At 45.7% G+C, this 23227-nt stretch overlaps 1 protein-coding gene across 1 annotated transcript in view; it reads right to left on the reverse strand.

Annotated features, from left to right (window-relative positions):
* Nucleotides 1-23227, reverse strand: part of LOC137306674 (serine incorporator 1-like) — a 78024-nt gene that overhangs the window by 12651 nt on the left and 42146 nt on the right. Inside the window, exons 5-6 of the mRNA XM_067976021.1 lie at nt 17083-17252; nt 6885-6972 (exon numbers count right to left, since the gene is read on the reverse strand). Of these exons, the coding sequence (XP_067832122.1) occupies nt 6885-6972; nt 17083-17252 (258 nt within the window). The remainder of the gene's footprint in view (nt 1-6884; nt 6973-17082; nt 17253-23227) is intronic.

Below are 23227 nucleotides of genomic sequence, written 5' to 3' on the forward strand. Positions count from 1 at the left end.
GGCAAGGAAAAATTCGAGGGAAAGCCAATGCACATCATTCTGGAGCACCTCAGAAAATTATATTTAAGAGCAGCATTGTCAAATGCTTCGCAATTGGTTGCCTGCCCACACTCAGACTAAGAATGATACTTATTGCAGGACAAATTAAAGAGTTTTTAAAAGAGTAAAAAGCCCCAGCTCTCTAAGCCTACAGTGGTAATGCTGGGCTTTAAGTTAGGTACCAATCTAGTGACCCTATTCTGAACCCTTTCCAGGGCTTCGATATGAGAGGGTGGCAAAACTGAACACAGTATTTTAGGTGATGCCTGACCAAGGTGTTATATAGAGATTTCACATTTTGTATTTAATTATCCCGGCAATACTTCTCAACACTATTTACTTTTGTAATGGTCTCATGGCACTGGTAATCAACCTTTAATATCTACATTCTGTCCACAAGAATGCAACCAGTTCCTTATCCAACCCAAAATCTGCCCACCAACCTCATTTAGTGGACTTTGTGCAGCAGCTGGTCAAAGGCTTTTTTGAAAATCAAAATATACAATGTCAACCAGAGTTCTGACATCCACCAACTTCGTAACTTCCTCAAAACAATTCAAGCAGGTTGGTAAGACCGGAGATTCTTTTCCAGAAGCCATGTTGAGATTTCCTAATAACTCCTTCTCACAGGGACATAGGAACAAGAGTCGACCATTCAGCCCCTGAAGCCTGTTCCGCCATTCAACTAGATCACAGCTGATCTTGGCACTCTCTGTCAATAAGGTCATACAACAGCGCAACGGGGTCATTAATCATTTCTTGCAAAGGCAGCTGTGGTCCTTGAACAGCTATGCTGGCAGACTGCCTTCTTTTTCAAATAAGTGTGGCATAGAAAATGAAAACATTGTCAACTGCTGCCTGTGAAACAGGCATTGACCTGCATGATCCAGCAAACGGATTGTGTCTAGGGATCTGGATGGCCACATGGATGCCATGAATGCTCAGCACTTGGGGAAATCCAGCAATGCAATGAAATTGGGCAGTCCTGTTATGCTGCTGTTCTCGTTCAGTGGGAGAAGTAATGAATGAGTTGGCCCTGCTTGAAGTCCATGGGAATCAGGGGGAAAACTCTCCAGTGGCTGGAGTCATACCTAGCACAAAGGAAGATGGTAGTGGTTGTTGGAGGCCAATCATCTCAGCCCCAGGGCATTGCTGCAGGAGTTCCTCAGGGCAGTGTCCTAGGCCCAACCATCTTCAGCTGCTTCATCAATGACCTTCCCTCCATCATAAGGTCAGAAATGGGGATGTTCGCTGATGACTGCACAGTGTTCAGTTCCATTCGCAACCCCTCAGATAATGAAGCAGTCCGAGTCCGCATGCAGCAAGACCTGGACAACATCCAGGCTTGGGCTCATAAGTGGCAAGTAACATTCGCGCCAGATAAGTGCCAGGCAATGACCATCTCCAACAAGAGAAAGTCTAACCACCTCCCCTTGACATTCAACGGCATTACCATCGCCGAATCCCCCACCATCAACATCCTGGGGGTCACCATTGACCAGAAACTGAACTGGACCAGCCATATAAATACTGTGGCTACGAGAGCAGGTCAGAGGCTGGGTGTTCTGCTTCGAGTGACTCACCTCCTGACTCCCCAAAGCCTTTCCACCATCTACAAGGCACAAGTCAGGAGTGTGATGGAATACTCTCCACTTGCCTGGATGAGTGCAGCTCCAACAACACTCAAGAAGCTCGACACCATCCAAGATAAAGCAGCCCGCTTGATTGGCACCCCATCCATCACCCTAAACATTCACTCCCTCCACCACCGGCGCACTGTGGCTGCAGTGTGCACCATCCACAGGATGCACTGCAGCAACTCGCCAAGGCTTCTTCGACAGCACCTCCCAAACCCGCGACCTCTACCACCTAGAAGGACAAGAGCAGCAGGCACATGGGAACAACACCACCTGCACGTTCCCCTCCAAGTCACACACCATCCCGACTTGGAAATATATCGCCGTTCCTTCATCGTCGCTGGGTCAAAATCCTGGAACTCCCTTCCTAACAGCACTGTGGGAAAACCGTCACCACACGGACTGCAGCGGTTCAAGAAGGCGGCTCACCACCACCTTCTCGAGGGCAATTAGGGATGGGCAATAAATGCTGGCCTTGCCAGCGACGCCCACATCTCGTGAACGAATAAAAAAAAAATAATACAACAATGGCCGGTTTGATACACTTACGAACTACATATTAGCTTATATCGCAGATGTCCCCCATAGTTCTCTAGATAAAGTCAAAGACATAAAAGTTAACATCAGTGGAGTCTCAGCATCGCCATCTCTGTGGTTGAAGTTGTCTGTTTATAACAGATGCCACAGCTCTGTAGCAACCTCCCTGCTGTACTGGAAGCTGCAAAAGCAGTTCTATTTTGACACTGTATATCAGCCAATCATGTTGCTTATACCAGTTACATGTTCATTTGGAAGATTAACAAGTGATTCAGCAGCATTATTACAAGTGCATTTTGATTGGTTCCTCAGTTGTACATTAATTGTAATCAAAACATTGGGTACAGTACTGCACGTCTGAGAGTTTGCAAAAAAGGGGAGACTAATTAATTTAACACACACTGAGTGCACTGAGGAAATTCACCCCATGCTGAGACAACTTAAAATATCACAAATAACTCACAAAAACTTAATTAAATTAATTCAAATGCATTTTTGCAAACAATCCATTCCTATTTTATCTAATGTCTCCCACATTAAGCTCTGCAGAAGATTTTCCACTGTACTGCTTCTCTTGGTTGTCAAATACTCCAGTTGTGTAGCCAATTAATTTTGCAACTTTTGAACTTGCTTTAATTACAGCATTTTTCAGGCTACTGATTACTTTCCAATATAATACTGCCTAGAATTATGTTTACAAGCTTTTTGCCTTTCCCCTACTTGTAACATTTCGGAATAGTCTGGTGGCGGGGTGGGTTAATGAAATTTACTCTGAATTCAGAATTCTTGTCTCAGATAGATCTTTTGCCTCACCTCTTTGAGGACCATAATGCACTAAGTCAAATTAATTTATAGTCCAGCGATTTTATTTTAAATTCACAAGCTTTCGGAGATTTTCTCCTTCCTCAGGCAAATGTTTCAAGATCTCCTTGAAGCCTACGCATTTATACATATTGAACAATAATACATGGTGTTTACAGACTGCCCCTGCAACTGCCCGTTGCCAAGGCAATCACCGTGTTCAGACAGACAGGTGTTACCTGCAGAACCTCCGAATACACATTCAACAAAAAAACAAACAGGAAAAAAAACAGAGAAAAAAAAAACACAGAGAGAGGCAGAAACATCCGGAAGGCAGAGAGAGCCAGCAAATGACCCATTATATTAAAAACAGATAACATTTGTTCGCTGGTGGGGTAACGTGTAGCGTGACATGAACCCAAGATCCCGGTTGAGGCCGTCCTCATGGGTGCGGAACTTGGCTATCAATTTCTGCTCGACGATTTTGCGTTGTCGTGTGTCTCGAAGGCCGCCTTGGAGTACGCTTACCCGAAGGTCGGTGGATGAATGTCCATGACTGCTGAAGTGTTCCCCGACTGGGAGGGAACCCTCCTGTTTGGCGATTGTTGCGCGGTGTCCGTTCATCCGTTGTCGCAGCGTCTGCATGGTCTCGCCAATGTACCATGCTCTGGGGCATCCTTTCCTGCAACGTATGAGGTAGACAACGTTGGCTGAGTCACAGGAGTATGAACCATGCACCTGGTGGGTGGTGTCATCTCGTGTGATGGTGGTATCTGTGTCGATGATCTGGCATGTCTTGCAGAGGTTACCGTGGCAGGGTTGTGTGGCGTCGTGGACGCTGTTCTCTTGAAAGCTAGGTAGTTTGCTGCGAACGATGGTCTGTTTGAGGTTGGGTGGCTGTTTAAAGGCGAGTAGTGGAGGTGTGGGGATGGCCATAGCGAGGTGTTTGTCCTCATTGATGACATGTTGAAGGCTGCGGAGAACATGGCGTAGTTTCTCCGCTCCGGGGAAGTACTGGACGACAAAGGGTACTCTGTTGGTTGCGTCCCGTGTTAGTCTCCTGAGGAGGTCTATGCGATTTTTTGCTGTGGCCCGTCGGAACTGTCGATCGATGAGTCGAGCGTCATATCCCGTTCTTACTAGGGCGTCTTTCAGCGTCTGTAGGTGTCCATCGCGTTCCTCCTCGTCTGAGCAGACCCTGTGTATTCGCAGGGCCTGTCCATAGGGGATGGCCTCTTTGACGTGGTTAGGGTGGAAGCTGGAAAAGTGGAGCATCGTGAGGTTGTCCGTGGGCTTGCGGTAGAGTGAGGTGCTGAGGTGCCCGTCTTTGATGGAGATTCGTGTGTCCAAGAAAGAAACTGATTCTGAAACTACGCCATGTTCTCCGCAGCCTTCAACATGTCATCAATGAGGACAAACACCTCGCTATGGCCATCCCCACACCTCCACTACTCGCCTTTAAACAGCCACCCAACCTCAAACAGACCATCGTTCGCAGCAAACTACCTAGCTTTCAAGAGAACAGCGTCCACGACGCCACACAACCCTGCCACGGTAACCTCTGCAAGACATGCCAGATCATCGACACAGATACCACCATCACACGAGATGACACCACCCACCAGGTGCATGGTTCATACTCCTGTGACTCAGCCAACGTTGTCTACCTCATACGTTGCAGGAAAGGATGCCCCAGAGCATGGTACATTGGCGAGACCATGCAGACGCTGCGACAACGGATGAACGGACACCGCGCAACAATCGCCAAACAGGAGGGTTCCCTCCCAGTCGGGGAACACTTCAGCAGTCATGGACATTCATCCACCGACCTTCGGGTAAGCGTACTCCAAGGCGGCCTTCGAGACACACGACAACGCAAAATCGTCGAGCAGAAATTGATAGCCAAGTTCCGCACCCATGAGGACGGCCTCAACCGGGATCTTGGGTTCATGTCACGCTACACGTTACCCCACCAGCGAACAAATGTTATCTGTTTTTAATATAATGGGTCATTTGCTGGCTCTCTCTGCCTTCCGGATGTTTCTGCCTCTCTCTGTGTTTTTTTTTTCTCTGTTTTTTTTCCTGTTTGTTTTTTTGTTGAATGTGTATTCGGAGGTTCTGCAGGTAACACCTGTCTGTCTGAACACGGTGATTGCCTTGGCAACGGGCAGTTGCAGGGGCAGTCTGTAAACACCATGTATTATTGTTCAATATGTATAAATGCGTAGGCTTCAAGGAGATCTTGAAACATTTGCCTGAGGAAGGAGAAAATCTCCGAAAGCTTGTGAATTTAAAATAAAATCGCTGGACTATAACTTGGTGTTGTAAAATTGTTTACAATTGTCAACCCCAGTCCATCACCGGCATCTCCACATCAAATTAATTTGACCTGATAGGATTAGCTAATGCAATAGCTTACTCCCCCTACTGGTTTATTTTTTTCTTTTTAGTTCAATGATGGTTACAGGAGTTTTCTCAAAAGATACTGAGCATTTTATTGAATAATTGAAAAGGCGTTGTAATATTGGTAAGACTTTCAGGAAAGTTACCTCTCTGAATGTCCATGATGTTGCTAGCAGGGGTAAGTCTACACTGCAAAATGTACCTGATACAGCACTCACCTGTTGCAATGCTTTTGCTCTACCCTATCACTGCCATTTTAGTAACGGTGGTAAAGAATCTTGCAACATGATCTATCAAACTATAACGCCCTATTAGCCAGCAAGTAGTTCCCTGCAGGCATGGCTCCAGCATAATTGTTGGAATCGCAGGACCCACAGATTTTGAGGGGCCGTGTCTGTAAAATGGGATCGCATTTATAGTAGCCAATTTCCTAACCTACATTATTGTATCCAATGTTCATTAAGACAAATTTGAATTTAAAATTATGATTATAATGAATGCTTCCTTTTGTAAGTAAAGTAGAAAAAACAAAAGTTACACATCAAAAAGAATCAGCAACAGTACTCCTGCAGAATACTCTGGCCTGGAATTTGCTCTAAAAATAAGGGAGAGCCAAACAATGCTCACCATTATTTAAGGGCAAATGGAACAGCAACTTCTGGCGAGTGCGCATGTGCAGTCAAAGGCGCAAATCTGGAAGTTGCTCTACCAGATGTCCTGCTCGTCCGAAATCTGCACGGGAAGGACAGCTCGCTGGTGAAATGAACGGATCAGCGCGAAGTTGCTCTCCTGCCCAGTTGGAAATAATCTAATCTACACAGAGAAAGGTACGTTGGGTTTTTTAGGTCTAAACTAACTTTTAATGGTGTGGTAAGTCTTAATGACTGCCAAACAACCTCTCTGGCATTGAAAATTAACTTTTAAAAATGTGGAGTCTAATTCCTTCCCACTTTAATTGTTGTTGGACATTTTTAAAAAAATTGAAATTTTAATTTGTTTTACTTTTTATTTCTATCTCTTTTATCTGTCTTTTAATTCAATATTTCTTACCCTCTCTTTATTTTGCTTTCTCTAACTGATTTTATGTTGAATTTACTGTTGTAGCTTTCACTTCCTGGTTCTGTGTCTGTGCGGTTTGTCAAATATGCTTCAATCTGATTGGCTGAGGGGACAGAGCGCTCCTTTCCCTGTTCACACAGATCACAGATGCCCAAGAGAGGACGCTGCACTTTTTGTAGCTCACCGTTAGAGGAAGTTCCTGCACTAAAGCCAGTGAATCATTTTTGGGTAAGTTTAAAACTAATGAGCGGCGGGCGCCGTTTGTTCGCCGCTCAGAGCAAATTCCGGGCCATTATTTTCTTGCTACGCAGTAACAAACTCAAAAGAAATTATTAACTGGTAAAATTAGATTCGCATGTCAAAATGAGGAAGGAATATGTGTCTATAAGTGGAAAATAATCTACTTACCTGGTTCATTTGTCATTGCTGACCAGGTAAGGTACATAATATACAGAGTGATGATGGAAGATTGAAGGCCAGTGCAAAGCTGAAATTCCTAAAATCGAATAAAATTCAGAAAATAATTTTTGTTGTTAGTGACTGAATACACAATAAAAAGAAAGAAAATCAAAAACCAAAGGAATCTAATAACTTGGAAAACATTCTTAATCATGAGTTCTTTGCTGATTAACTTGTTAAACTTTTAGGGTCAGACAGGAAATGTATTTTAACTAAATTAAATTCTTTCAAGCTGTATGACTCACAACTTTTGTTACTCAAAACAGTATTATGCAGTGTAAGAAAAACTACTAATGCAAATCAGCTCTTAAATGTTCCCAAATAGCCCCAAAACATTTTAAGACATTGCTTGCAGCAACTTTTTAAATTTCCCATGGAGGTAAAATTTTCTGAAACCCAACTAGTACTATTAGTAATCACAAAAGAAATCTAAAATGTACAACTTACATAAATTTAAACAAAACTAGTGGATTTCCCATGGTAGATTATTTTATACTAGCAGGAGCCCTATACAGTGTAGCACATAATTTATTATGGTTTGGTTGATTTGGCATTGCTCTCAAACAAAAAAATTATACCTGTCCTATAGTATTCTTTCCCACTCCAATTCAATCTTTGTCTTTATCTTTCAATCTGTCTGTCTATGTATCTGCCTCTCTGTAGGGCTGTCACACAGTTTTCTCATTGTACTGTCGGCATCACACTGTCCAACTCTTTTTCTCATTGATTCTGCCATACTGTTTCTGTGTGTCTGTCCTCCCCTCTGTTTTCTTTTACATGTTGTCAATATTTCTGTGCAATTCTCACACATGTTGCTTTACTGATGTACTATATGTGTCTCCTATCTTTTACAAGGCCTATGGTTCATGGAAAAATGGGAGTCGATGCACCAAAGTGGGGGTAGGATGAGGATTTTAGAAAAATTGGAGGTGGGAGTAGGGTAAGCCTATTGGAGGTTCTTTGACTTGGGTGGTTGAAAGAGTTGTGGCTGCGGGTCAAGCCGAGGAACTTTGAGAGGAGGGGTGGTGGTCAGAAGGAAGCAATGTGTTGGAATGTGGGAGGGAATACGCAGAGAGGGGAATGACCTGGAGGGGAGTGGAGTAAGGGCTGGATCTAGGTACAATCAAAAGTGATGGGTCCTGGGTCTGAGCACACTCAGTAGGTTTGTGGTCTGGGGAACTCTAGCTGGATGAGTGAGCAAGTGGGCCAAAAAATACTCATAGCAGGCAGGCAGGTAAGCTGGGAAGTGGGTGGGCTGGGAAGCACTTGAAGTGAATGGGCTGAGAGCTACTCGGACCAGTCAACCACGTCATTCTCAATCCCAACACCCCACCCCAACAAGCCATGAATACCAGTTATCTGCTCAGCTGCATTAGGCTGCATAATTCTTTTGTCCAGTAAAGTGGGTGGAAGCAAAACGGTAATGTGGTCAATTGCTAATTACATTTAGTAAGAATCAAGTTCATAATTCATGCTGGTTTGAAGTTTTATGCAAGAATTATCTTTATCTTGAAAGCCCCCAAAAAATCTTGGTCTGGATTCCACCCGCCGACCTGATGCTGCTGTAACGCTAGCCCATTTTCCTAGGTCGGAGCTCTTCAGGTATACGTGACGGGCTCCTGCTGCAATGGGACTGCCGCTGCAGCATCTAAAAAGGTGAAGATGATTTAACGGGGGCAGAAGAACAGCCTGAAGATCAAAATTTCAATTGTTTTTTAGGTCTTGGACCACAGGGACAGATAAAGATTAAAAAAGAGATGGTTGCAGTTGCATACCCGGTGCTCATATGACTCTTCACAATAAGTAATTTGAATCATTTTCTTGTAATTCTTGTAATGTTTTTTTTTATCTTTATTATGTCGCAAACCTTATTTTTAGTAGTAAGTTCTCAGCTTGGTGGAGGAATCAAGATTCTAACCGAAGCTCCTCCGCTGTTCCAGCAGACTCCCACTGTAACCAGCAGAACAGCTGAGAAATGGGGTGGGGGGGGGGGGGCCTGGATATGATGGGTCTAGACTTAAGCTTGGATTTCTTGCTCAGCCTTGTAATGGAGGACCCTGAGCCAGGCCCTCACAAGATCACTGAAGTGGAACTAGGAGAATCCCCACACTGGGAGTTCCTATTTCACTTGCCCATATAGGATCCGGTGTGAGTCTGAACGCTGGTATGCCCAGTGAGATGAGGCTTACTGGCATCCAGAAGGCACATGTGGACCCGACTCAAAGTGGGCTGGATTTCCCCAGACAGCAGCTGAAGTAAATAAAGTGCCCACCTACTGAACCCACAAACGCCAGCAGGGTTAGTGCTAGAGGCCACCAGCGGGCAAAATCCCAGGATCGCTGCTTGTGCGTTTTTAGGTCCAGTGTCTCAAAGGATTTTTGAATACTGTTTTGAGTGACTTAATTGGTTCACCTCTTTTCACTGAAGCTTCTGCTGACTACTTATTCTGGACTGGTTATTTTCATATGTCATTCATAGTATTTCATTGGAAATCTATCAATCTGCTTTTCCCATATTCAATTGGTACATTGCCTACATCTTCAGTTGTAATTGGCTCAAATTTCACAGTGACAGTGTGGCAAAATATGCTTATTTAAATGTGACATCCAAGTGTGACACCTGAAATGTACAGACAAGATGAGGGGAGTTTTAACCTACCTGAAGGGGTGGGCGCAGAGCTAAAATAGGCTGGGAGTATTTACTGCCCTGTTCCCGCTCGATTTCCGCTTGCTGCTGTTTTAACCACACAAATTTTTTAGGTGGCTAGAAGCAGGTGGGCAGCTCATGAATACGTGCAAATTGGTGTCCTATGACATCATTAGGACTCATGTTTTTAATACCAAATAGTGCAAGTCCCGCCCAGCGCCAAGCCCACTAGGTAAAATGTAATGGGATTGGTTTCAGAGGGCCAGTCGAAGTAGTATTTAAAGGGGCACTCAGGTTTAGGTAGTCAGATTATAGGGATCTATGTGTGATTGTGCTTTTTGGATTTCCAAGAGATATTTCAGCTTGCAGATTGATTGTTTTTGCCTTATTCACCTTGAATGAGCACTCACAGCTTATCATGGGTGCCATTCTTGCTTCATTGTTATAGATGTAGCAAGAAGAGCAGCACCAAAGGTATTAAGGGATATGGGCCAAAGACAGGTATATGGAGTTAGATCACAGATCAGCCATGATCTTATCAAATGGCGGAGCAGGCACGAGGGGCTGAATGGCCTACTCCTGTTCCTATGTTCCGATGTTCCTAGCAACAACAGCAGCAGCAGCAGCAGTAGGCTGAACAACCAGGAGGAGTAGCAGGTGGGCCTGTTAGTAGACAGCAGGTGAGGGGAGCTGCTTGTAGATGGCCTTACCCAGCACACAGGGTTTTTTTTTATTCGTTCACGGGATGTGGGCGTCGCTGGCAAGGCCGGCATTTATTGCCCATCCCTAATTGCCCTCGAGAAGGTGGTGGTGAGCCGCCTTCTTGAACCGCTGCAGTCCGTGTGGTGACGGTTCTCCCACAGTGCTCCAACAACCGCTAAGGCTAAGAGTGAGTTTCCTGGAAATGACTGAGGAGCAGTGCATGAGGAGGCTGTGCTTCTCCAAGCAGGCTGTTGTTGATCTTTTCAACCTTCTGCAAGAAGATCTGCTGCTTGCTGGGCCAGGTGACCATGCTTTGAAAGTGGCTGTAACAGTCACCATTACCCCTAACTTTTTTGTCTCAGGCTCGTTCCAAGGTGCTTCGGGGACATCTCTCACATCTCCCAATCTGCAGTGCACAATTACATCAAGCAGGTCCCTTTCCTATGGACGCCAATAATCACAGACAGAGCTCTGGGGTTTGAAGCAATGGACAGGAGAAGGAACATCCTTTATCCCCTAGGGGCCAAAAGGCCCTCCAGGCATCTGCTAGGGAGGCAGTTGGAGGACATCGCTTAAGACGTCAATGCCAGGAGCACTGCCCCAAGAACATGGGCTGCAATGCATGAAAAAAAATCAATGATTTGACTCACATTGTTAAGGTAAGAACACTGCTGAAATACTTTCTCATCACAGCTGCACCACCCACAGCCTCATTAATTAGCCACACCCTCCAGGCCCAGAGCTGCGCGAAATCGACCTCCTTGGCCATCTGAAATGTCCTCAATGGAAGCTCAGCAGCCTTCCACCTCCCAAACAGTAGCCACTGGGAAAACACCTCGTAGGAGCACTGGGATAAAGAAAGGAAGATGCAAGACAGGCACCAAGGGCTTGCACAAGGGTGATAAGTCATTTTTTTGGTCAATGCTGACATAATGGGGTCCATAGTAACATCCCCACAACAGATGGGAGAGGGTCCGGTGTGGGGGGGGGTAAAAACTAAAAATAGCGAAAGACACCCCAACCCGCCACCTACGTGCCTGCCGCCATTCTTACGGCGGTGGGTTGTGTGGTGTGTCTGTGTCCCAATAGGACAGTGACCAGAGAGACGGGACACATCATTATAATATTTAAATCAGGCTCCCACAGTGCAGTTGGGAGCCTGATTTAAATTTAACAATTGCTGGCCGGGTTTCCTAGGCTCAGGAAACCCGGCAGAGAAATGGAGTCAAGAGCTGCTGGTTCCAGCAGGTAAGCTGATTTTAGAGCACTCCTTGTGAACCTGAAGGAGCAAGAATGCTCCTCCAGCCGCTCAAGCAAACCTTCTGCTGATTGCGGCTTCTCCTTGCAGCCGCGATTGGCCAAACCCCAACCCCCGATCTCTGGCCTGCCCCACGATCGGCCAACCTCCCGAGGATCGTCCCCAAGGGTTCCCGGCTGCTTGCCTGTCTGTCAATCTGGCCGGCTGCCAGGCAAAAAAAGAAATGAAAAAATGATAATGAGGTCCTGCCGTTAAATTCGTCAGGACCTCAGCGTCCCCAGGATTTCCGGGTTTCCCCTCCCCTGCAACTGCGCACCTCCCCGCCCCGCCTCCCTGTCTCCCCGTAAATATCAGGGCCAATATGTTTGATAAATTAGTTTTTGGATCTGGATTTGTTGTTGGTATTTGTATTTGTAGTGAACTGAGGGCATGACCAATAAGTCTGGAGTGAAGGAAGGCAATCGGATGGTGGTTGTAGGAAGAGCAGTAAGGATTGTGGGACTGTTGGTGAATGGTGACTAGGAGGGCTGACTTCAATGAAGCACTCCTCGATGAGCTCATCTCTGAGATCTCTTACAGATGGGGTGGTCACTGCCTCTCCTCCTCCTCAGCTTCCTGCTCCTCCTTCTGCATATGTTGCTGCCCAGGTGGTGGTAAGGGCTGGTGCCTTATTATGCAAAGTTGTGGAGCGTGCAGCAGACAACGACAAATCTGGATACCCACTTAGGGGCTGAGTGCAAAGCTTGGCCGGAGTGATGCAGGCAGCGAAAGTATTGCTTGTGCGCGCCAATTGTTCCCTCGATGATGTTTCTTGTGGCAGCGTGGCTCTCATTGTAGGCCCGCTCTGCAGCTGTGTGCAGGTTCCTGACTGGAGTCATGGGCCATGTCATGTCGTCCAATAGCCAGCCTGTAACTTGATAGTCTGATTGGAATAAATGGCACAGAGGACTGGTGTAGGATGAGTCATGATCTGCATGATGCACTGCCTGTCGTCGCAAACCAGTCAATCCTGGAGTGGAATCCCTTTTGATTGATAGATATCATGCTGGTTAAATGGAGCACCCAAAGCAATGTGCGTACAGTCAATAGCACCTTGCGCCATTAGGAAGAATGCCAAGCAAGCAAAACCTAGTGCTCTGTTGTCCTGCTTCACACTGTCAATCGGGAAGGCAATGTAAGTGTTTCTTTTGGTATAGAGAGCCTCGGTGACCTCCCTGATACATCGGTGCACTGCGAGCTGCGAGATGTTGCTGATGTCACCTGTTGCAGCCTGAAAGGAGCCTGTGGAGTAAACACTGAGGGCGACAGTGACTTCGACAGCCACAGGCAGTGCTGTCCATGTCCTGGTTTGAGGCTGTAGTTGTGGCTGTAGCAGATCACATAGCTCGGTGACAAGCTCCTTGATAAAGCAAAGGCACCTCATATATTGCTCCTCTGTGAAGTTAAGGTAGGAGAACTGCTCCCTGAAGAACCTCTGTGGATATGGCCTCCTGTTCAGTGTCCTCCTCCTATCCCTCCTCCTTCCCCTCCCTCTTCTGGCAGCTTCTTCTGCTCTGTGGTGTCTTCCTTGCTGCCCCCACTCGTTCTCTATTCCTAAAGTCAGCCCTACCAGACCAACAATGTTTGGAGCCAGACTCTTTGTGAGGCAAAAAGCAACAACAGTGCAAAAGCAGCCAAACATCTCTGTGCAAACAAAGTGAACTTTCAAGAGTGCTGGAACACAACAAAAAATGCCTAGAAGTCAAACAGTGGCCAGAAATAGACCACTAGCAACCAATCTGTAAGTATTGCATGATCCCTTTAAATAGCGCTGGCTATTGGGCCTTCACGGTGTGTTGAGCGACGTGGCAAGTGAGGCGCTGAGGCATTCCAGAATAGAAAACGGGTCCTGCAAAAAGCGCAGGACCCTCATCTGCACATATTAATTCCCACTTAGAATGCTGCCGCGTGCGCTCCTGATGCAAGCGCTACTTCCAGCTGGAAGTGCGCGCGCGTTTCCTGCTGCCATTTTGGGGACACAGTAGGCCGCTTAGAGCCTGAAAAATGGGCACTACCTCACCCAATTTCTAGACCACAATTTTTAATATATAATAGATATATGAAATGTTATGCCTGAGATGTGATGAACAAAATGCACTGGATCATAAAAGACCTTGGATATGGTCTGTGCATGTGCACTTACTTTTGTTAAAAATTTATTGTTTTTACATTTTTTCTTTTACTTGTTTCTGTTCTTATGCCGTGGACTTTCTCATCTCAATATAAACTTCCTAACTTTTCAACAGGCAATTCAAATTCGTCCTGATCACACCACGTTCTACACATGCGTACTTTCTTATTCCCATGTTTAACTTGCGAGCAATAACGTGACAGATGCAGTAATAAATTCCATTTTTTTTGTTGCACTTACTTATTTTAGTTAGTAGAAGTGTCCTGGCCAACACTTATCCCTCAACCAACATCACTGAAACAGATGGTCTGGTCATTATCTGTTTGTGGGACCTTGCTGTGCGCAAATTGGCTGCCGCGTTTCCTACATGATAACAGCGACTACACTTCAAAAAGTACTTCATTTGCTACAAAGCTCTTTGGGTTGTCCAGAAGTCGTGCAAGTTCATTCTTTCTTAGTACTGATTTGAATTAAAAATATAACAAGTTTGCATCTTTCATTTATTATATCCCAATTTATAAACATGCTGAATTAGAATTTTATTGATACGAACCTGATCCAAGCATATAATTCTAATATACCAAAACCATTTCCATACTACTAAAATACAAAATCCTTCTACAAGCATAAAATTTTTCCCAAATATCCCATTTTAAAAATGCACACTAAACATAATTTATCACTGTCAAAATTCAAATAGACATTGCAGCATATTTGAGAAGTCTAATTGCTTTTGTATGAATTATGTTTTTCACAATTAATTTGTTTTGAAGTGTAGTCACTATTGTTTTTGTAGGCAAACGTGGCAGCCAATTTGTGCACAAACAGCAAATGAGATAAATAACCATATGTTTTTGGTGGGAATCTTTGAGGGATAAATGTTGGCCATGCCACTTGGGAGAACTTCCCTGCTCTTCTTTAAATAGTGTCATGCGATCCTTTACATCCACATAAACACAGACAGGGCCTTGAATTAGCGCCTCATTCAAAAAACTCGCCTCTGACATCGCAGCACTCCCTTGTTACCGCACTGAAGTGTCAACCTTCGATTATGTGCTCAAATCCTGGAATGGGGCATGAATCCATAACTTTTTGACTTTAAATTTACTTGAAGGTGAAGTTTAAACTAAAAATAGAGGCAAAACAGCTTTTTTTAAAAATGCATGTTGCATGGGTATACATGTCTTGTAATTGCATTTTTCTTGTACATGTGTTGATATAATTTCCCCCTCACTTTAAGTTTCACCTGCTGGTACAGAAGGAGCAGGCCATGTCAACCACTAAAGATCTATTTTAGAAAAAGGTTGCTCCAACCTCCAAAATAGATGTTCGGAGCTGGAATTGAAAGAAGAATGGTAAGTAAAAGAATTTGGGCAGAATTTTCTGAGGCTCAGGCCCCGATATTAACGCCCGAAAGAGTCTTGGGGTGGGGGTTAAAAATTAAAAAATAGGAAACATGTCCCCACCTACACACCTACTGCCATTTTCACAGTGGCAGGTTTTGTGGTGTGCGTGTGTCACGCTGTGGAGAGGCGGGACACTTCATTAGGTTATTTAAAATAGGCTTCCACAGTGGAATTGGGAGCCTGATTTAAATTTAACAGTTGCCATGTGGGTTTCCCAGGGTTTGGGAAACTGGCAGTGAAAGGGAGGCAGGAGCTGCCGGCTCAAGGAGGTAAATGCTTTTTCCAGAACTCCTTATGGGCCAGGAGGAGCAGGAGTGCCTCCCCTCTGCTGATTGCAGCCTCTCTCTACCCCCGCCGCGATTGCAGACCTCCCCCCCTCCCCCCCGCCAAACCCCGATCTCTTGCCTTCCCCACACCCCCCCCCCCACCATGCCCTCTCTCTCTCCCATCCCGCCCCCCACCAAGCCCCGATCTCCGGCCTTCTCCCTTCCCGATTGCCAATTTTACTGGCTGCCGGGCGGGACACAGAAGAAAAAAATTATAATGAGGTCCTGCTGTTAAGTTTGTCGGGACCTGCGTGTCCCAGGCCTTGCCTGGTTTCTGCGCGCTATGGTACTCCGCCGCACCCTCCACGCCTCCCCTAAATATCGGGGCCTCAGTGTCATTGACGGAGCCTCGCCTATAGCAGGTAACATATTGGAAAATCGTGGTTGCGCAGAACGCAATATTCTTTCCATTGACATTAAGAGACAGGAATTTGCAGGCAATGTACTCACAATTTTCAGATAAGACACACTGCGTGCAAGTTCAAATAGAATAAAGATAAAACTAGAGCAATACTGAAGTTAAAATTCAAAAAGCGAAAAGAGACTAGAGAATAGGAGGAAGAAAAACAGATGATCAGGTAAGCATGCACAATTAGAGGTGTTTCTGTAATATGTATGTAAAATTGTATTTAAATTAGTTTAGGGTTAATATTAAGTTTATAAAATATTCCCTGTTTGACTAGCTTTTTACTATAATATTAGCATTAATTTAACAGTGTGTTAGTTGAAACAAACAAAAACCAGTCAGCTCCAGGGAGACAGGAGTTTCACTGAACATGCCTGTTTGAAGAGAGCTGTTTCAAGCATTAGTGTAAAAATGCAATGATGTGAAATTCCTTGTTCACTGTTTTAAAAAGTGAACCTGTTTATATAAGAGTGTAAAGAAACAAATTTTCTAAAAGATTTTCAGACATCATTTTTCTTTGACAGAAAATTAATTGAAGTGTCAGGAGAGATCATTTTCAAACAGCAATAATATTATGGAAAACTCAATGGTGAGCAGTTTAACATTGAGCGTAACATTTTTTTATTCTGTGGTTAAGACTGGCAAGGCAGTGTTTATTGCTGATTCCTAATTGCCTTGAGGGAATTAAGGGTCAACCATGCAGTGTGGAACTGGACTCGCATGTAAACTAGAAAGGGTAGGGGTAGCAGGTTCCCTTCCTTGAAGGCATTCCTGAATTAATTGTTTTAATGACAAAAACTGGCAGTTTTCAGTTAGAAATTACCAGATTTTTTTAAACTACATTTTCACCATTTACCACAGTTGGATGTGAACTCATGACCTCTAGGTTACCAGCCTCGTACCATGGCCATTAGAATACCAAACAGTTCCTTGTGAACACGCCTAGGTCACTGTCAATTCAGGAACATTTTTTACTTATCTTAAAATAATGAAGTCAGCTATTCAAGAGCTACAGTTTCTTTTTAATTTAAACCTTTTATTCATCAGTATCAATTCTTAAACCAATATACAAGTTGTCGACTGTGCTTAGTTATCTTAACTCAAGTAGAACTATTAAATTATGCAATATTGTCATAAATAGATTACATTTTAATTAAAGAAATCTTGTGATCATTTTATAAAGAGATGATATAAAAAAAACTATTATGAAATTAAGATTTATAATATGCTTACCTGGATCTTTGGATGAACTGATATTAGAGAAGCTACAACACAAATAAGTATGTTGAAGCTAATAACAAATTTATTTTCAATACAGCCGTCAGCTGCGGTGTAAAACACATAGCAGAGGATTGCAGTGGTTAATGACAACACATAATTCAGACATGTAACTGAGAGAAGTGCTGCAAAGACACAAAAACAGATTAATGTCACTAAAATGTTATAATGACCATTCCAACCTTGTGCAGACAATTTCAAAATGTTATTAATGATAAAACTATGTAATAGAACAAACAACTGAAAGTAGCTTCTCTGCACCAACCATTAGAAAAGACGATAAAGCACCAACTAAAAAAAATATGAATGGTAATAAGTGCTAAAATATTTTGAGTTAAGCACTGTACGTTTGTACGATCTTGCCAAGAGACTTCGAAAACAATTTGGAGTTTCCTGGTTCACGGGCAATTTTTTCCTTTATTTCCATTTCCCATTCTCTGAGATCATTAATTAAGTTTGAACTTGTGCTGAATTATAGACATGTTTGAGTTCTAGCTATGTGCCCTTTAAAACTGGGCTTTGTTTGACCCCGTTCAATTCAAGTCATTTAATTTCATACTGGCAGGCCCTAGAATCCTTCAAAACATCAAGGCCAATTTCAGCAGCAAGCCCGACCAAATTCTATGGTATGAGAATGTAGATTTTGTAGCAACTCTCTATGGGATTTGAAGACATCTTAATTTCAGTCTATCGTTATACAGCTGCGAATAATATTATTTCCACTGGAAAGGACAAGACTAGGAGGAGATTTAATGGAGGTTTTTAAAATTATGAAGAGTTTTGATCGAGTAAATAGAGAAAAACTATTTCCTCTCATTGGGGAATCAACGACGAGGGATCATCAATTTAGAATTGTCAGTTAGGGAGTGAGAAGAGGGGTTCGGAGAAATTTATGGAGCCAGAGTGGAACTCTTTCCCACCCCCACCCAGGTTTTCCTCCCCCTTTGTGGTGAAGCGCCATGCATCTACTTTCCCCCTACAATAGGATCACTAAAATCAGAAACCCAGTGTGTATGAACTTGCACTTTGTCACCCTGGCTCATGGCATTAGAACCTATTAGGCTATAAATTGGGCTGCGTAGCGCCCGTTTTGTAGGCGTTACGCGACCTGCTAAGGACCCAAAATGGCTTCCGAAATGTGCACTGGATGCCATCTTGGTAAAGGCGTTAGCGTAGGCACAGATAATGAACGCCGGCAGCATGTAAAATAAGGAGAATATGCGTTACATCAGAGTGCAACACTGCTTTAAAAGGACAGATGATTTTTGGAACTCAATGCTCCAGCCAACACACTGGGCTCGATTTTAGGATGGCCGAGCGGGTGCATTCGTGGCGGGGGGGCTCCGAAAATTGGGGATTCCCGGGGCGGGTCCGGAGCCTGGCTCCAACCCGCCCACTTCCGGGTTCCCCAATTACGCACTTAGATGCGTGCACAGCCCCCGCTTGCGGGACTCCCACCGGCAGTTAAAGCCGGCGGGATCCCAATTAAACCAATTACTTTGATACTTCAGGTTGTTAGGAGACCTGATTTGGAGGATATTTTAGGAGGGATGGGATTTTCATCCAAACTGAGCGTGTTTCCCGTACTGGGAGAAACACTCCCAGTTGAAATGGACGTGGTTGCACCAACACGTCCATGTTGCCACCAGCCTGTGGCAGCTGCAAAGGTCTATTTGACAGGTGGTGGGGGGGGGGGGGAGACCCTCACTCATTGCAGGAGGCCACTCTGTCACTTTGGACAAAGTTTGGCCTGCACCACCCTCCTCCTAACACAAAAAATCACCAACTTGCAACCTCAACCCCGGTGTGCAGACACATTTGCCTACCTTGCGGACCCCCTCAAACTTACTTCTTCCGGATGGGGGCCGTCGTAGCTGCAGTCATGACTTCCTCGGAGGATGAACAGCATCACCAGCCTCGCCGGCCACGCCATCCACCTCTGACACGTGGAGCTCCACAACACAGTGCTGTGACACATCTACCTGCACAGCAGGAGGAAGGGCAACCGCAGAGAGAGATGCATCGCAGAGGGCACTACCCTCGCCACAGGGTCCACAGACCAAGGCTCAGCTTCGTGGACCTCTCTGAGCAGCAGTGCACATGGAGGCTCAGAGTCACTCGACATGTAGTCGTGGACATCTGCAGCCTCCTTGATGCTGAGCTGCTCCCGGCTGCCCCAGCACCATCTTCTTACCTGTCGCTGTCAACGTCACCACTGCCCTCAACAACTTCTCCTCCGGATCCTTCCAGGGTGCCACCGGGGACATCGTTGGCGTCTCTCAGTTGTCTGCACAAAAGAGCCCTGCAAATACACCTACACCCACTCTGCAGTGACACAATGGGTGGCATCCGGTGCGAGTCTTCATGGTGATCCTCAGGAAAGGGAATTATTGCACAAGGCAGACAAGATTTGCAAAGACGTGGCAGTAGTGGTGATATCAAATTGTTATTTTTTTTGCAAACCAAACGAAAGTAAATCAAAAACATGACATTTTGTCTTACACCCTTATGCATCCCCTTTGCGCTCACAAAACCTTCACCTTACGTTTACGGGAACCCCTACGTGGTGCTACCCCTGTGGCTTCAGCAGAGGTAGTGACAGGTTGCTCTTGTCCATGCCCTGACCGATGAGATGCTTTGCGCGGATGCCCTCTGGGTTTTGGTGCCCATGAGGGCCCCTCCAAAGACTGGTCCACCTGCACCTGTGCAGGGGCAAACTCGGCCACCTGGAGAGGGGGCAGCATTGCGGGTACTGGTTGAGAGGGGGGCAACGGGTGAGACATGGAAGCGCTTTGAGTGGCGTCCCCACTTCCATGTTCCCTTTCACCATCATCCCTCTCCTGGCCCAGGCCCACATCACTCCTTCCACTCTGCTGGACGACAGTTTGAAGGACTTGTTTGAAGCCTTGGAAAGCCAATTGTAAGGTATCTGTCAGCCTGTTTAAGGCGGCAGAATGTTGCTCACCCTGAATCCGAAAGTCCGTTGTCAGGGCCTGAATGGACTCATTGTTGAGCCGTGCTTGAAGCTCGATGGAGGCTAGCCTTCCCTCCATTGCAGACATTCCCGCACCTACCCACGACACTATCTCAGAGATGCCTTCACGTCCCTGTGACAGTATTCCACTCATGCAGGAGTTGGACTCCTCCATCCTCTGCACGATTGTGGAGAGTGCACGTGGCAACTGTTCCAGTACCATGACAATGTGCTGCTGCCCCTCAATGACTCTCCTTTTCATGGTTGGCCCTCAGGGTTCAGCATCTGGGTCCTGCTGATCAGAGCCTGGAGAAGAGTGCTCCCACCGACGCGGACTCTCCACGGCTGCCCCCGCCACCAGGGTCTGCTTGTGCTCACATGTGCGTGGTGACTCACCATGTGCAAGCCCAACTAAATGAGGACGAGGACCCGAGGTGTATGTATCTGTGCTGGTGGATGCTGGCTCAGATGTGACCATGCACCCTCAGAGGCTGTCAGGTCCTCTGAGGAATCGCCCTCTGCAGTCACGGCACTCGCAGATAGCCCTGCAAGAGAACAAAGCAATATTAAGCATGTGGACAGATGTTGAGGTGCTGCAGATGCCAAGTGATGCTAAGATCATTCGCTATCATGAGTGCTGAGTGTTAGATTTCTGTCAGCAGCCACTTGTGCACTCCCAGTCTCGGCATCTGCCACGGACGGGCACTCCAGTGCCTGTTGCTCCGCGCCTGTTAAGACCACCTGGTGTGGTGGGCCCCCTCCGGTCCTTGACCTCTCCCAGGCATTCTGGTATCTCTTCTCCTGTCAAGGCAAAACACAGAGAGGCGTGATTGACCCGCATAGTGACCCGCTGCATGCATCGGTGTGGGTGGGAGTGAGCGTGAGGGAGATGCATGGGAGGGTGCGTGTGAGACATAACCATGAGATTGTATGAGGATTGGGTTGCGCGGTAGTGTTCGAATGGGAACTGGGGCAGTGAGTAAGTGCAGGCAAGGTGAGGATGATAGTTGAGTGGATGTGAGGAGTGATGCGAGAGCATTGTGGTGGCAGTGCAGAAAGAGTTGTGTGGTGGTGGAGGTGATGTGGAAGACGGAGTGTGGGAGAATGCGTAAGTATACTCACTTTGGCTGACCTGGTTAGGTCATTAAAGCGCTTCCTGCACTGGACCAGGTTCTGCACACATTGCTGTGCTGCTGACCTCCTCGGCCACCTCCAGCCAGGCCTTCTTGGTGGTGGAGGGGGGGCCACCTTCTCCCATCAGATGGGAACAGAATTTCCCTCCTCCTCCTCACCCCATCGAGCAGCACCTGGAATGAGGAGTCAGAGAACCTTGGAGCAGACTTGCCTCTGGCCTGCTCCATGTTCCAAAATTGGTTCTTTACTGCAGGAGGAGCATTGGAGGATTGCCCCTTTAAACAGAGCTCCTCCTACTGATAGCCTTTGATGTGGGTGCACAATGCGCTAGTCGACCCCTCGCTGCCAACCCGCCTCCCTCCTAATATCGGGCCCACTGTCTAAACCACGCACAATTGAACAGGTCGTAAACAGCATGGAGGACCCCCCACCAGCAGGAGTTACAGGTTAATTGCTGGATTATTGCTTCTGGCTGTTGATGCATTTATACTGATTTTGGAGGTCTCCTATACTTGAATACTGGGACAAGGGGATATAGCCTAAAAGTTAGAGCCAGGGCTTGCAGGAATGAAGTTAGGAAATGTTTCTACATGCAAAGGGTGGTAGAAGTTTGGAACGCTCTTCTGCAAACGGCAGTTCATGCTAGCTCAATTGTTAATTTTAAATCTGAGATTGATAGATTTTTGTTAACCAAAGGTATTAAGGGATATCGGGCTAAGGTGTATATATGGAGTTAGGTCACAGATCAGCCATAATCTCATTGAATGGTGGAACAGGCTTGAGGAGATAAATGGCCTACTCCTGTTCCAATGTTCCTATAATAAAGTTTCAATATTCTACAGGGAGTGGGCTGGCTGGCTGACAGGCAACTGCAAGGGCATTGGCAGAGTGGCAGGGGTGGGACAGGAATGCTGTCATCCTGAGAGAGAACAGCAGCTTCATGTTCCATGGAGCCACTGTCAATTACTGCCTCCTGTTATGCACCATCTTCTAACATAGAGACATAGAAAATAGGAGCATGAGTCGGCCAATCAGCCCTCCGAGCATGGTCCGCCATTCAATATGATCATGGCTGATCCTCTATCTCAATACCATATTCCCGCTCTCTCCCCATACCCCTTGATGCCTTTTGTGTCTAGAAATCTATCTAGCTCCTTCTTAAATATATTCAGTGACTTGGCCTCCACAGCCTTCTGTGGTAGCAAATTCCACAGGTTCACCACCCTCTGAATGAAGAAACTTCTCTTCATCTCAGTCCTAAATGTCCTACCCCGTATCCTGAGACTGTGACCCCTCGTTCTGGACCCCCCAGCCTGAGGAAACATCCTCCCTGCATCCAGTCTGTCTAGCCCTGTCAGAATTTTATATGTGTCAACGAGATCTCCTCTCATTCTTTTAAACTCGAGTGAATACAGGCCGAGTCGACCCAATCTCTCCTCATACGACAGTCCTGCCATCCCAGGAATCAGTCTGGTGAACCTTCACTGCACTCCCTCCATGGCAAGTATCTTTTCTTAGGTAAGGAGACCAAAACTGCACACAATACTCCAGATGTGGTCTCACCAAGGCCCTGTATAACTGCAGTAAGACATCCTTGCTCCTGTACTCAAATCCTCTTGCAATGAAGGCCAACATACCATTTGCCTTCCTAACTGCCTGCTGCACCTGCATGTTTGCTTTCAGTGACTGGTGTACAAGGACACCCAGGTCCTTTTGTACATCAACATTTCCCAATCTATCGCCAATTAAATAATACTCTTCCTTTCTGTTTTTCCTTCCGAAGTGGATAACTTCACATTTATCCACATTATACTGTATCTGCCATGTATTTGCCCATTCACTCAACTTGTCTAAATCGCCCTGAAGCCTCTTTGCATCCTGCTCACAACTCACAATCCCACCTAGTTTTGTGTCCTCAGCAAACTTGGAAATATTACATTTGGTTCTCTCATCCAAATCATTGATATATATTGCGAATAGCTGGGGCCTAAG

The sequence above is a fragment of the Heptranchias perlo genome, chromosome 3 (genome assembly GCF_035084215.1).
Source record: "Heptranchias perlo isolate sHepPer1 chromosome 3, sHepPer1.hap1, whole genome shotgun sequence".
In the NCBI taxonomy this organism is placed as follows: Eukaryota; Metazoa; Chordata; class Chondrichthyes; order Hexanchiformes; family Hexanchidae; genus Heptranchias; species Heptranchias perlo.